We start from the raw sequence: 16948 nt of genomic DNA on the forward strand, positions 1-16948 counted from the left end.
CTGTGTTAGGATACATAAAGGGGGCATCTGTCTCAACTAATAGTTTATCTAAAATATATAATTATTATTAGTTTAGCTCTGTGTTAGGATACATAAAGGGGGCATCTGTCTCAACTAATAGTTTATCTAAAATATATAATTATTATTAGTTTAGCTCTGTGTTAGGATACATGAAGGGGGCATCTGTCTCAACTAATAGTTTATCTAAAATATATAATTATTATTAGTTTAGCTCTGTGTTAGGATACATGAAGGGGGCATCTGTCTCAACTAATAGTTTATCTAAAATATATAATTATTATTAGTTTAGCTCTGTGTTAGGATACATAAAGGGGGCATCTGTCTCAACTAATAGTTTATCTAAAATATATAATTATTATTAGTTTAGCTCTGTGTTAGGATACATAAAGGGGGGCATCTGTCTCAACTAATAGTTTATCTAAAATATATAATTATTATTATTTTATTGTTAGGATAAATAAATAGTTAATCTAAAATATATTATTTACTAGCGACTACGCACCTTGGGTCGTGGTGAATTGAATTTGACCCCCCCCCCCATTAGTGCAAGTGAATAAAGAAAAAGGAAAAACACATCCTATATTTTTTTTTTTTTTGGGGGGGGGGAGGTAAACCCATTAAAATAGTTATAAACCTTCCCGGGCCCTATGAGAAGCTACCCTTTAAAGGCGAAACATATCGGTTCAGTGGTTAACGAGATCCTTCCCTACAGACTTAAGAAAAGCTTACAATAGGATGATAATTAGTTTACTAGCTCTTAAGTTTATACTATGGTTATTGAGTAGCTGCGCTCTTTAAAAGGACTGAAATTGTGTAATCTAAACGGGATAACGTGAGAAAAATTGGATTAGTAGTTGGCTCTACCACGAGGAAGCATTTCATTTTATTTGGAAATAATAACAATGGATAAACATTTCATAATCTAGTATATCACAATAATTATTTTAAAGCAAAGCCTTACTACTCACTGTCAGCCATAATACAGCTATCAGGTCAGAAAAAATAAGATAGAATTATTCTCCTGGTTTCGATTTATAAACGACGATTCCTAGGCTGAATGGAAACGAAGGAAGAATGCGTCTATTAATATAGGCAGTCCAGTTCGCACATTTAAAAAATCTAAATTATTTTCTTGCTCAAAATTCTTTATCCTCAAACAAAATAACTAATATATTTACATAGAGAATCTCAATATAAAATAACATTCAAAATATAACTGTTAATAACAAAATTGGAAATATCCAAAGCATACAAACATGAAAATTATTTAATAAAAATATCTAATATTAAATTTTCCATATTTTAAGTAACGAAGCTAAACTCCTACGCTAAGATAGGTAGGTAGGTCTAAACAACCAATTGTCTGTTTCGGGGGGGAATCAAGGAATCTATACGTGTTCTTCAGCTGTCGTTGGGGGGCAACACATCGTAAAATTGACGACCTCTCCATTTGCCCCCCAAATATTATTTTAGATTTATTCCACTTGTTGGTTATACCTTACACCTGGTTTTGAACTACATGCGAGATGATAACTGAGCTGGATCTTTAAATTATTTTGATGTTGCGCGAGATCGGTTTGCGCCAAATTTCATCCATTCACAGCGCGGCATTTCACACAATGCTGTGCTCTCATTGGTGGAAAGTTGGATCGCCTCGATATGGCGCACCATCAAAATGATTTAAAGATCCAGCTCTGGTAAACATCAATAATAATTGAGCCATTTATAGAAACTAAAATTTGTAGTGGTTTGTTGATATTGCATGTTAAAGATCCAAGAAAGTTTGTTTGCTTGGTCGGTGTTTTTCTCTGTATAACAATTTACTATTCATCTTTACATACAAAAAAAAATATTCTAAACTTTTCAATGCTGATAATTTTCTTGTTTGTCCATTTAAATTCTAAAGTTTATTTAATTTGTATTTAGAAATTAAATGTAAAAAAAGGTTAATTTTGTCCAATGACGTGGGTGTTTTCTTCATTTTGTTATATATTGACAAGTTCCAAAATTAGTTTTTTCTTCTAATAATTTATTTAATTATAATGATTGGCGTCATTTTCTACACTTTTCTTCTTCTCAATTTTCAATTTGATCTTTAGAAATTTGATAAGATTTTCTCTCTTTTAACAAGGTTGACAATTTCCAAAAGAAAATAGGCAAAGGCAATTTTAACAATGCTAGAAAGACTTTAGAGTAGATACTCCTTATTTGTGATACAAAAATTCATAGAGCTATTAAATAAGCAACACTTCCCACAGACTTACAGACTGACAGACAGAAAAATAAAACTTTGATAAAATTAATAACACGTTGGTGAGATATTAGAAAAAGACTTAAAACTATAAACAAAATATATGTAAAGATTTAAAGTTGGCTGGTGCTAATGTTTAAATATTTACACTCACTTTACAAATTATTACATCATACTCAATAAGAGAAAAGTAACCTAAGTCTAAATATCCTTTTCAGTTGCAACAACCCCCCCCCCCCCCCCTCCCTACATGCAAAAGTTTGACCATTGTTTTTATTCCGGTCTTGGCAGTTTTTGGCAATTTAAATAAAATAATCCTTACGTAAAAGAGTAGGATTTGTGTGTGTGTTTTTGTTTGCAACTTAAGATCTCACTAACCGCTGGAGATATATAGTTCTAAATTACAGAAAATATTCTTCAAGGACCTGGAACACTGTCTGGGATGGGTAACTCCTCCCTTACAAAGAAACAGAAAAAAATACCCCAGGAAAAATACAATAGATACAAGCAAAAAGAAGGACCAGTAAGATATTCCAAACTTCAAAGAAATTGTTAGAACATTTTACTTGATTAAAAATTTATAGTTTAGTTGAACAAGTTGGATGAAAAGGTTACAAAAATCACTTCAAAATAACAAGAAATATTTATTTTTATGCATTTTCAGACTATTCATAGAAAGGTGTTTTACTTTCTAAACTACTTTACAAATTTGAAATGTTTGATTGCTTTACCCCCTTTAAAATCCCGAAAAAATATATTAAAACCTGTTAATGGGATTATATCAAGCTTCCCTTATTATATTTTAGCCGTTTCCTACACCATAAAGAACACACGAAAATACTATAACATTTTAACAATCAAAACTTGTTTTATGAAAAATAATTGGTATCCACGTTCACAGGGATAGGAAACTGGACAATAAGTTTTACTTAAATTAAACTAATTCTGCTTTTGGTAGCTGTTAAAACAAATTATGATGAAGAAAGCTTTGAAGATAAGGCATCCCTACATTATCCTCTTCCTTCTTGGGTAAACTTTTCTACTTCGTAATTGTGAGGAAACCATTATAATTACAAATCATAATTTTCATGTCCCTTGCAATTAAGTCATTATGAAAAAAGTTGGTGTTTTTTCTGCATATTTTTATGTAACTATAAAAGAAGGTGTATCAACTTTTTTTTTTATAGCTAGCCGGTTCTTTTAGTAAGTAGTAGATGTAAAATTTTTCATAGAATTCAGATATGCAATCGGTTTTTATGTAGACCTCTTATTTTTTAAGTAATTTAAGTTTTTTAAAAAGATAATTAAGTCGGTTTTAAGGTACTAAAACGCAACAAAAGAAAAGAAGAAAATGGCCAGTAAGAACAAAAATAGTAAGATCTTTAATTTGACACCTTACTTTTAAAATTCTGTTGAGTAATTATTGAAAAAATCTATTTTTTTAACCTCGGTTTAATAAAAACTTTAGACCTAAATATTTTCTCAAACAGACATAAAATCATGGGTTCATATATACCTTTAGAGTCAGAAAAATATTACGAATCCATTGTAAGCAAAATTGAAAAAAAGTAAAAAAATAAAAAAATATACAAATGGCCAATTATATTTTTTGTTCAGGCAACACTATCGTCTTCCCTTTTTTACCCCCTTTTACCCCCTCTTTACCCCCTTCCCATTTTTATAACTCAATTCAAGAATTAAGACGTTGCCTGTACAATATAATATGATATTTTCATATAATTCCTTTTATTGTAGTTTATATACTATATTGTAAACTTTTTTTTTTAATTTTGCTTACAATGGATTCATAATATTTTTCTGATTCTAAAGGTATATATGAACCCATATTTTTTTTACCTGTGAAATGATAAAATTAAGTTCAGAGTTTTTATTCTCGTGGGTTAAAAAAAATCGATTTTTTCAATAATTACCTGACAGAATTGAAAAAGTAAGGTGTCAAATTAAAGATCTTACTATTTTTGTTCATAATGGCCATTTTCTTTCTTTTTTTGTTGCATTTTAGTACCTTAAAATCGACTTAATTTTTTTTTTTAAAACTTAAATTACTTAAAAAATAAGAGGTCTACAAAAAAACCGATTGCATATCTGAATTCTATGAAAAATTTTACATCTACTACTTACTAAAAGAACCGGCTAGCTATAAAAAAAAAAGTTGATACACCTTCTTTGGTTTTATTATAATTGAACTTACTTTTTGAAAATGTGGGGCTTTTCTAACCTTTCCTTACCAAAAAAAAACCTAACTAACCTATTAATTAAAAAAATACTTTACGGAACTAATGAAAATTAAGCAGGATATATCTTGAAACCTATCACTAGGTGCTATCAGGGAGTAAGGGAGGGGACAATGGATCGAATATTCAATTTTTAGGAGTCTCAGACTTTGGGGACTGGCTTAAAGGGAATGTGCAAGAATTTAGCAGTTTCTGACTGAGTTTGGGGACTTGCGCATAGAATGCCGCTACTCGTTATGTATGTTTTGAATATTGCAGACGGGGAGAAGGGATAAGGGAAGTGGGGGGAAGGGAAATAAACACTCGTTGTGTTAGTTTGGAATGTAGCAGACGGGGAGAAGAGAGAAGGGACGTGGGGGCAAGGAAAATAAACAGAATAAAAAGGGGCAGTCATATTCTTGCTAGCAGCTGGCCGGGTCCAATAATCTTTAAATATAAAAATCACACCAAAAAACCTCAATATATTTCATCAAAAACAAGTTGTGATTTCACTTTACATGACGCTATGGAAATCTATTATTCAATTAACAATCCCTTTATAATTTTCTACAAATTTATTGGATTAAACTGGATTTCATGCCCTTTCTTTGATAACTCTTATATTGAATTAATTGCCCATTGTCCCCTCCCTTACTCCCTGAGGTGCTATACAATATTTTATAAACATTGCAAATAGTATGAAGATAAATACAATTTATAAAGATGGTGTAAATTCACATCCTCACTTGTAAATTATTAAATCACCAGATGCTTATTTTTTATAAAACCAAAACTAGAGGATCTTTATAGTCCCCTTAAATATGACGTCATTATTCTAATATGAAATAATTCGTCATTATTATAGGCACTATAAAGAGCTTTCCAAAACTACCCATACCCAATAGATCACTGCCATATATATTCACTAGCGGCTACGCCCCCTAGAGGCCTCTAGTGGCACTTTAAATGTTTGAGTTTTTTTGTTTAAGTCTCTACGATACCTAGCTATTTGCTTTCAAGTCACTACGATACCCTGCAATGTTACGCAGGAGTCTCTATACTTAAATAAAAATTTCGATTTATTGTGATTTCTCTTGGGAGCGTGGTGGTACCCTCCCCTAAAATAGTTATAAACCTTCCCGGGACCTATGAGAAGCTACCCTGTTAAGGAGAACCCGATCGGTTCAGGGGTTAGCGAGATCCTTCGGTACAAACACACAGACAAACATCCTGTTACTTTAGTATAAGAATTCACAATTATATTTTTGCGAATATGAAACACTATAAATGCAGGTGTGATAATATGCGGATGTGAATGCGCACCTAAAAAGGTACATCAAGGTGCATTTTAACTTTTGCATTTAAGAGCACAGCAAGGGGTAAAGGTATTTTTATGTTACAACGAATAAAAGCTCCTTGGAAAAAGCAAACATTTATGTGAAAGGATAATTATGTCCGTAAGTTGCACACTAGAAAAAGACAAAAACATATTTATTCATAAAAAGGGAATACAAAAAGAGTTGAGAAATAGAAAAAACAAATTGAAAAATATCATACAAAGTTTGTAAAAACTAGTTATAAAATAGCTAAATAAAACTAATAAATATTAATTTTAAAGGCTAAAGAATTTTTTTATTGCAATATTGAAAAATAAATATACTTTGATAAAGATGATCTTTACAACATCTGTAAAAAAAAGGACCTTAATGCCTTTTTACTCATATGCTTCCAATAGCAAAGTTACTCTACCGAAAAGGTACATTTTAAAGCACACACATTTTTGTTTAGTAATGAAGCAATGGAAACAAAGTTTTAAGTTTTTTAGGTAATTATTTCAAGAGCTATCTTCTCAGATGTTATCATGATTATTCTCAAAATCCTTTACCACATGTAATATTGTAAAAACACCCATGTAGAAGGAAACTTTGCAATAATGTTGAAGTTTAAAAGGTTATACTTAAATACTGTATACATTTTTTCCTTCATTGACGCCATTTTAATGATTCATTGCTATGCTACTTGATTTTTTTTCATTAGGCAGGTAAACTTTGTATAGTAACAAAAAAAGCCTTACCTCTCACACACCTCTTATTCAAAATGACAAAAAAAAAATATGCAATCAAATTTATGCTATAATTTTTCGAAGAATTTTACTACTGCATCAAATTAAAGTATCAAAAAATGTCTCAAAGCAAAAAAATGATAATTCACACACAATTATTTCCAAAAAAAAAACAAGGATGAAGGAAAAAGTAAACAAAAAAACATTTAGGAATTTCAGTGATGAATAAGTTTACATAAGATGATTTAGAAATTTTTTCAGATTTTTTTTATTGATATTAATATAATCTTAAAGTCAACACAAACTGCATGATTCCGTTTTGACAAATTACCCCTTAACATTATTAAAATTGTTACTTGTTAAAAATCCCTTATTCCAAAATAACAGGGTGTGTATTTAATTCCGCAGGTGTATCAAATCATCAAATAACCAGTACCTCATATCATTAAAAATGAACAAACCTCATCCCTTTTATTCAAATCTCACCATTGAACATCCTAGCTTATTTATTCCCTACTGGTGGATACGCCCCTAAAGGGATCTAGGGGCACTTGAGAAAAAGGGGATGAGGGTGAGTCGATCCTCCACTTTAAATTTTGTTTTAATAAAGAAAAAGGGAGGTGAAAAAAGCGAAAGGGAGGATTTTTTCTGGCGGCATTAATCTCAAAAGGCTAAAAGTTCCTTCCTCAAAACTAGTAATAAATAACTTTGGACCTATAGAAAACGCAGGAGGAACCATATTGTTTGAGTGGTTATCGAGCTCCTTCACTGCACAAAGACATACCAACACATAGACAGACAGACATCTTGCTTCTTTAATAGATAGCTTGTAAATTCAAAGTTGCTAATTAAATGATGTTCGCTGGTTCAGACATTGCAACAACCCTACAGTAGGTAAGGTTGGAGATGTGAACATATATGCGAAATTCATAGAACACCGAATTGTCAAGATTCAGATACAAATACAAATGTCCTCGAAATGATTATTATTAAATCAAATATTTCCGTTCCGTATTCATCAAATTTTGACAGCAAAAAAAAGTTGTTCATTTTGCAATTTGCATTACATTTTTTTTTTAAATCTGTGTACAAAATTTTTTTTGTGTGTATAAATTTGTACAAAGATAAGCGATACAATTGTTAATCGTCAAGGCAAAATTTTTTCAGATGAGAGACAGACAACCCACTCTTTTATTGCTTAACCATGCGCCTGTCATAGCAGCAGTTGATATTATTGAGATTACCTAAAGGAATAGCTCCTTCTTCTAATAGCTTTCTTACTCCATTTTCTGACTTATCTTTCCATAGGTAACCTTAAATCATATTTTAATGATCACATGTACAATATATATTTTCTGTCTAACTGTCTATGGGTAATATGTCATACTGTCCATTTGACTACATAACTGTTGGTCTTTTCAGCCTTGCTATCCTTCTGACTGACTGTCCGCAGCTGTCTATTCAATAATTCTGTCTCTCTGTTTGTCTGTGTATATAAATAAATATAGCATCCCATTTGCAGGTACTTCGTAGCCTCATCTTTCTGTCTGTCTGTCTGTCTGTCTGTCTGTCTATCTGTCTATCTGTCTATCTGTCTATCTGTCTATCTGTCTATCTGTCTATCTGTCTGTCTTTCTGTCTGTCTGTGTAACCTGTAATCCCGATAAAGCATCCAATTCGCAGGTACTTCGTAGCCTCATCTGTCTGTCTGTCTGTCTGTCTGTCTGTCAGTCTGTCTGTCTACCCAACTATCTCACCTGTAAGCCCGATATAGCATCCCATTTGCAGGTACTTCGTAGCCTCATCTTTGCTTCCAGTAAAACAATGAATCACACACGGAGGTAATCTAAACATTTATAGAACTGTTGAGTTAATTGTTGAGTAGCTACGCGCAAAGTTAAACAAAAAATAAAAAGAATACAGTTTCCTATCAAAATATAATACAAAGTAGAACGATATATCCATTTTACTGGATAAAGCTTAACCGCTAACTGCTGGAAAAATAAGGCCTTACTTTCCACGAAACATACCTACTAGCAATACCGGGTTTTTTTGTCCTTGAACTTTTTTCCATCCACCAACAAAATAACGCCAACCCCAAAAAATTATAAAATAGGCACACAGTCCATGCTGTTCATGATCTTTTGATAAAACATCCATCCTAGTTCAGAATGAGATAACTGAAAGTTTATTAAAACAGATAATCAAAATTAATAATCAGTTGTATGATGATGATGTAAATCAGTATATCCATCATCAAAAAAATTACTTTTGTTCCAATATTTTCTACGCCTAAAATTTAAAGCATGAATGATTATTAAACAAGGATGATTATGCCTAAAAGTGCAAAGATTGAATTTCAAACAGATTTAGAACAAATATAATAATTTTAAAACTTTCAGAAAACCATACACAGATGATATTTAAGGCCCTAAATTTTTCCGTATTCATGTATATTTGTCATTTTTGTTCAGATGACTGTAATCTAAACATATTTAACAACAAAAATATGCACACATACATAAATAGATAGAGAATGCGTGGATATTTCAATTTAAGTTGCTAATATGGACCTCAGGTATTGGTCTATTCGATCCTCCATGATCTGGGGAGGGGATAGGGTAAAGTCAAAAGAGGGAGTTGAGGGGTATCGTTATATTAGCCAGCTAAGAGAAAGATTTAATCAGGGTTGCAAGAATCTTTCTCAATATCCACGTATTCCATATCCATACATCTATCTAAAAATTAGCATTGCTCATAAAAATACAGACGGACGGACGAACCAACCCAATTAAAGAAAAGCTACGCTTTTAAAAAGAGACAATACGTATATTTTCTAATTCTAACATGACGTAGTTTTTCTTTTCAAACTTTATACAAATATTTTTACATCGTTTCACTGTAGAATTATTTCTACGTCAAAGAATTCATAATTACCAGTTTTAGGCAATTCTTTTTATTCCTAAAGACATTATAGTGGTGGAAGTTTTTATCTTAATTAAATTCTAAAATTATCAACAACAAAAATCCGGGAAAATAAAATTATTTTTAAATTTTGTATTCTGTGTATTTATAAAAAGCAAGATTAAAAGTTAACAGAAATTTTTAAACTTTTTATTAGAAAAAAAACTATTCCATAATCAAGATCAAGTGGCGTGCGTAGTGATTTAACAAGAGGGGGGGGGGGGTGAAAGCTTAAGTGGGTGAAAAACAATAGTTCCTAGTACCTTTTTTTAGGGTGGTGTTGACATCCCCCTTCCGCACGCCACTGCTAATTTATACTATATCCGTTATTGTGGGCTAAATTGTGTTTGGACAAAATCTTGTTTAAATTCAATAACATAAATTGTAACTGGCAAACAGACGGACTAACAAACATTTTAAATTGTAGAGTAGCATCATTTTTAAAAATGTAAATTTAGCAAAATCTTGGAAAGTTTTGAGGTCACCCGAAATCTTTTGTTTTGAAAGTTTGTGTGTTTTGATTAGATCTGCATCCTACGCGTTAATAATAACAAGGACAAATATGTATATTAATAGCTGAGGAAACTAGGAGAAACAATAATATAGCAAGTTTAATTAACAGAAAAAGCCAACTTTATTTAAACAAGGATAACAACATCCATAAAAGCAAAGCTCTGAAATAAGACGGTAGAACACATAGAGTGTAAAAACTTATTAAGCATATATAAATTTGCAAGAATAAACAAAATGTATATAAACTTGAAATATTGTACCTTGTTCTCTAGAAATCATTGTTTTTTTTTCATTGTAACAATTTTAACTGCCTTTTTAATTATGGGTATGACACACACCTGAGAATGGAAATCATGATTACTCATCCTGGCGGACACACATGCCAGCAAACCTGGCAGGGTCTTGCTGGTAAAATATATCTTTTTACTTAAACAAAGCATTCAATATGACCAAAAGACAAAAATATCCTATAGTAGATCAACACAATGTGAAATATATGTGTTTAAGTCAATTTCAGTTATGATCCCACAGGTCTTCAGCAGTCTTTAAGTGGCTCCTGTGTCCGCAATTTCAACTTAGATACTTAAAATTTTAATCTTAAGCTTATCCAAAATGTCTATAATGACATTCTATAATTGGGTGTAAATCCGTTAATGATTAATATGTATAAGATTCAGAAAATGGTTATAAAAAAAGGGCTGCATGTCTGCAACTATTCTGAACAAATCTAAAGAAGCGGATAAAGAAAACGACGGAAAAATATTCCAATGAAATTATTGAGTTGCTACACTTCCTTAATTGGGCCAGAGATTTGCAAATGACTATGTAGCTCCTATTGGATGAACCAAATAAACAACACGTATATCCTGAATACGAAGTACAACAATGTCTGTGCGTCTGTCTGCCTGTCCGATTTAAGCTGAAGATCACGCTGACCACTCGCTATATTCTGGTTTCAGGATATATAAGTGAGAGGATCAAGGGACTAGTACTAATCCGTTCGAGAGAGAAAAATTTTTTTTTGAACAAACATAAATGATGAAGGGACTATAATAATACCCAAATAAAAGATTATGGTTCAATATTTTTTTATTCCTATATCCAGTCGTGTTGTCCAAAATTATCCTGTACACCCTGTTAATACTTGCAAAAATACAGTTATTTTCATGGAAATAATATTTGCAAAACGCACATGACATAAACAATTCAGAAAAAAATATGGGTAAGAAACTCGATAAATAGCGCAGAAAAAAACGATGGCTGTATCACAAATTTAAAAAAAAAACAAGATGCGTGGACATTAAGAACTAAAGTATCATCACACTACAAGATATCTACAGTTACAACACTTGTATAGTAACTACGCGCAATTGATAATGATAATGCAATAAAAGGTGATATTCGCGGAATTTTATGGTCTATTGCCCATCAAAATCAATCTTAATTGCAACAAAAATGTTTTATATTTCATGAATTAATCACATTAATGGTCAGTTCTTTCATTCAGTAGTAGGGGATGGGATTGGGTAAAAGGGGAAGGGATATCGTTGTTTTTGCTAGCTCCAAGTTTCACTTTATTCTAGTACATGATGATCTTATGTGAGTTCTAAGTAATGATAAATCCATTCAAATACCAAACCTTTACAAGTATACCAAGAGCAAATCATTTCTAAAAGCACCAAAAAAAAGCACATATTACCTGTCAATGTTATTCTGTAGTATATGAACCATTTGTGTATGTGCATCTCTCTCATGTAGGAACAAAGGTTTTCCAAGTTTGCAGGCCAGCTCAACTTGCTTCTCAAATACGGAGATTTGAATCTCGGGAGGTGAAAAGTTTCTAAAAATATTAAAATTACAAAAAATGGACTTTTATCTCTGCCTAAGTCGTGTGTATGCCCCAAAAGGAAAACCTCCAAAAGAAAATTGACATACAAAAAAATATCTAAAACAAGTAAAGACGTACAGTCTGAATTACATAAGACAAACATTATAGACAATGAAAAAAAAAAGATATTTAAGAAGGACCGATAGACAATAATTGACAAAGACAGACAGATATTCAGAAAAGTAAAGACAGATGGACAAACAGACATATATTTACAGGTTAAATTCTAGACCACATTGTAAGGACAAACAAGACAGAGACAGACTGACAGATTGACAAACAAGACAGAGACAGACTGACAGATGGACAAACAGACAGATATTTACCTGTTAAAATCTAGACCACATTCCCCGACAGCCACACATTCAGGACATCTGGCCACTGATTCCAATTCACTAAAAAGATAAATATATTTATAATTTGGTTCTTTGGCAATGTCTACCAAAAGGGCTAAAGGTATTGAAAGGATACCATTAATACTAATCTTTGCTAAAAGGAAGGTAACTTTCATCCTTTGTATTAATTACACTATCATCAATGCAATAGTGTCATGTTTTTAGATTATCTAGAGAAAGGTCGCTTATATCTTTTGCTATTTTGCACAGTTCCTTATCTTATCTAAATATTATTAGATACTTTATAGATTGTCCACTTCATTTGAACAAATAATCATGATATATAGATTTTTTTAGAAACCATCATTGTAAATGAAAAACTATATTGTTGTTACACAATACTTTATTTTTTCAAGTGTTGTAAGTAAAACTGTAATAAGATTTAATTATTTCCTACTTGAATTGTTATAAAATTATTGGTACCATCCTGTATTTGTTAGGTAAAGCATTCCTCATTCCCATTTACCAAATACTTTTTGCAATAAAAAGTGGTGGGGGGGGGGAGGGGATTTTCTTAGCAGGGTTGTGGTACCCTCCTAAACAATGGTAATAAACCTTTCCTTGACCAATAGGACTTCACTGAAAAGAAAAACCATATCGGTTCAGAAGTTGGGACATTTAATTTTAGGAGACATATACCCCTAACCAAAATTATGAGAACAACTGCCCAGAACCTTTCCTGAAAAGGATAATCAAATGTCGGGTCGGGGTGAGGGGATAACAGTGGTCCCATTGCAACTTAAGAGAATATACCTAATTAACTAACTTAATATCATCAGTGGGCGTTTGATTATTCTTATCATGATTTTTTTTTAAATACATTAAAAAACAAGAATTCAATTTCATGTTAATTTTGCAGGTTTTCTATACTTTTCTTATACTTCATTACTTTTACTTAAGTTACGTATTGAATTTTAGCTACGTCCTTTACATCTAGGGACTTTAGCCAAAGAAGGAGGGGCAGGGTAAACTTTTTTTCATATATATCAGGAATAAGGTATAACCAACAAAGGAATTAAATCTAAAATAATATTTGGGGGGCAAATGGAGAGGTCGTCAATTTTACGATGTGTTGCCCCCCAACGACAGCTGAAAAACACGTAAAGGTTTCGTGATTTTTTTCCGAATTAATTTCGTTATTGGTATGAGCTGCATATATATTAGGTTTGCCGACCCGTTCAAACAAACAAAAATGGAAAGACCCAGGATTTATGTGAAGCTACCCTGAAAATTGGAGATCAAAATAAGTCAACTTCTACTTAAATTACAAAGTATATTTCGAAGATTAATACCCTACAACCTTATTATTAAACATAAATATTCTTGTTACGTTTAAACAAGAACTTGGATAATTTATTCTACAGAAACAGGTACAACTATGTTTACGTTTAGTGGAGGCTAAATACGTTCGTGTTAGGCATCTAGTATTTTGTATTTATTTAGACCAGAATTATGCAGAAGGGGGGTGTCTGTCCACCCCTTTACAATTTACATCCCCCTGATACAGATCCCCTCCTAACAGCTAAGGGGAAGGGGGAGTGTAAATATAATAAAGTCACACTCCCCTTAAAATGGAATGTAAAAAATTTGCTCTATCAAAGAACGCTTGTTTGACTTTTAAGTTTGTTGATTATGTAGAAGGGTGTAACCACTCCATCCCCCCTGATAAAAAAAATAACATCTCTCATTTTGTCTGTATTATATCCGACCAATAACCCCCATCATAGAAGGGTGTCAAATCGTTAACAAATTTCATATGATAACTTTATAATTTAGCAAAAAAATATCACGTTTAGTTACTAACAAAAAGTATTTGATAACATATTTTGAGGTAATGTATCTTTCAGGAAAAAATAAATCTTTCGTTGTCACCAATATTTCTACAAAATAGGATACACTATTAAACATTAATTTTTTATAAAAACAAGATGCCAACATCAATACGTCTAACAATAACAAATAATTTCAGTTGTGAATGCTATTTAGCAGGCTGTAAAAAAAACCTTTTTTTTAGAAAGATATCCTTAAGAGAATTTAGACAGACCGATGGACAAAAATCACCATAAAAAACTTAGCCTTATCTATAATACAAAGTAGAATGATGTCTGTCCGTCCGTCCGCCCGTATGAAGCTTAGGATCTCGGTAACCACTGAACCGATTGAATTCTACTCTTCAGAGTATATACCTACTGGTATTGTGGTGGTTTTAGGCTATTTTCTTAGGGGGTTGGACACCCCCCACCCCAAAAACAAAAAAAATTCCCTCCTTTTTTTTTGTTGAATATTTTCTTGGTCCTTTTTCCTGAAGATTTCCCTGGTCTTTTTACGAATTTTGCCATAATGTTTTTTTATCACCTCTTGGAGGCTAGGGGCGAAGCCGCTAGTATCTTAAACAGCAGCAGAGGAAATCTAACGTCCTTTATAGCCATACGGACAGACCTAGACTACATCCTGGTTTTGACTACAGTAATCTTAAGCAGGAAGAAAGGGGACAATGGCCAGTTTATTACACTAGTCCCCAAAAATTTATTAACATTTACTTATTCGTTGGCTTAACAACTTTGAGGATTTTATATGAATTTTGATTGGATGTTTAATTAAGTTGAGTATCCAAACGTTTCAACTAATAATTGTAATCTACAGAATGGGGAATTTTACATCATTAGGGATGTACATCATTTTTTCGGTCATTGTCTTATCTCTTTAGATCCCTGAATCTTAGGTAAGGTTAGATTGAAGCTAGGTAAGCTATTCTTATGATACATGTCTTGAGTACCTTTTACCCGCTTCAATAAATCTTCCTTGTTACCGTTTAAATCATTAAAAACAATACATAGATACTACAAAAAGTTCTGTTTAACCCTGGGATGCTAATTTTAAAACTTTTCAACAAATTTGTGTCAAATAAAAAGTTTTAGGAAAAAATTTCATCAATTTGTATTTTACAAATTATTTTTTCTATTTTTAAAAAGTTGTCATCACGCTTTAACGCACGCATCATAACTGCAATAAGATTCAAAGAAGTTGTATCAACTTTTTTTAAGTAATTTAAGTTTTTAAAAAAAAAAATTAAGTCGATTTTAAGGTACTAAAATGCAACAAAAAAAAGAAAGAAAATGGCCATTATGAACAAAAATAGTAAGATCTTTAATTTGACACCTTACTTTTTCAATTCTGTCAGGTAATTATTGAAAAAATCGATTTTTTTAATTTGAACTCAATTTTATCATTTCACAAGTAAAAAAATATGGGTTCATATATACCTTTAGAATCAGAAAAATATTACGAATCCATTGTAAGCAAAATTGAAAAAAAAAGTTTACAATATAGTATATAAACTACAATAAAAGGAATTATATGAAAATATCATATTATATTGTACAGGCAACGTCTTAACTTTTGAATTGGGTATAAAAATGGGAAGGGGGTATAGAGGGGGTAAAGAGGGGGTAAAAAAGGGAAGACGATAGTGTTGCCAGAACAAAAAATACAATTGGCCATTTTTATATTTTTATATTTTTTTTTTACTTTTTACATGGATTCGTAATATTTTTCTGATTCTAAAGGTATATATGAACCCATGTTTTTTATGTCTGTTTGAGAAAATATTTAGGTCTAAAGTTTTTATTAAACCGAGGTTAAAAAAATAGATTTTTTCAATAATTACTCAACAGAATTTTAAAAGTAAGGTGTCAAATTAAAGATCTTACTATTTTTGTTCTTACTGGCCATTTTCTTCTTTTATTTTGTTGCGTTTTAGTACCTTAAAACCGACTTAATTATTTTTTTAAAAAACTTAAATTACTTAAAAAATAAGAGGTCTACAAAAAAAAACGATTGCATATCTGAATTCTATGAAAAATTTTACATCTACTACTTACTAAAAGAACCGGCTAGCCATAAAAAAAAAGTTGATACACCTTCTTTCGAAAAAACAAATGTATAATTGTTTGAAAGTAAAACTGCAAAGAAAATTAAATAAAAAGGTGGTGAAGTGTTTAAGCTTTTTTTGGATAGCCTCTAGAGAAAATATCAAATAAAAACCTGCCCATGACTTAAATAAACTGAAATGGCGAACTTGTTCGATTCTAGGTGATCTTAACGAAAAGACAAAAAAAATGTTTTACTTTATGCCATGCTATAGATTGCTTTTACAAAGTGAAATTAATATGATAGAAAAAAGGTATTTTTCATTCTATAAAAATTATATTTTCAAATCTAGGGATATAAAAATATAAACTTGTTTTATTAAACAATTATCTTACTGAAAAATTTTAAACTAGAGCTCCAAGGGACAAGGAAAATGTATCAAATAAACTTTTTTATGCAAACTGATAAAAATCCATTAATTTTGTCCCAAGAATTTAATGCTCGAAAGTTAGCGAAAAAGAAAATCTTCGGATTCACTTTCCCTTGTTCCTGGGTTGCTTCAGGTTAAGATTTGCGGCGAGTCTCTAATTTCGCATAGTATTACAAACGCGAATGTTTAGCAAGTATTTCGCAAGAATATTTCCTTTCACGTTCAAGTGACCCTAGAGGCCTCTAGGACAGGGGAAGCAAATGGGAATGAAAATTGAAACGGGTAGTTATTATTTCAATCATAATAGATTTTTTGCGTAA

At 31.4% G+C, this 16948-nt stretch overlaps 2 protein-coding genes across 3 annotated transcripts in view; one reads left to right on the top strand and one right to left on the bottom strand.

Annotated features, from left to right (window-relative positions):
- Positions 1 to 16948, top strand: part of SsRbeta (signal sequence receptor beta) — a 417378-nt gene that overhangs the window by 7895 nt on the left and 392535 nt on the right. The window lies entirely within an intron of this gene.
- The window catches only part of LOC145334703 (3'-5' ssDNA/RNA exonuclease TatD), a 41214-nt gene that overhangs the window by 5569 nt on the left and 18697 nt on the right, over positions 1 to 16948 (bottom strand). Inside the window, exons 5-8 of the mRNA XM_080180281.1 lie at positions 12260 to 12328; positions 11745 to 11885; positions 8326 to 8414; positions 7813 to 7881 (exon numbers count right to left, since the gene is read on the bottom strand). Of these exons, the coding sequence (XP_080036407.1) occupies positions 7813 to 7881; positions 8326 to 8414; positions 11745 to 11885; positions 12260 to 12328 (368 nt within the window). The remainder of the gene's footprint in view (positions 1 to 7812; positions 7882 to 8325; positions 8415 to 11744; positions 11886 to 12259; positions 12329 to 16948) is intronic.

Source organism: Acartia tonsa, chromosome 2 (genome assembly GCF_053477335.1).
Source record: "Acartia tonsa isolate MP-2025a chromosome 2, ASM5347733v1, whole genome shotgun sequence".
NCBI lineage: Eukaryota > Metazoa > Arthropoda > Copepoda > Calanoida > Acartiidae > Acartia > Acartia tonsa.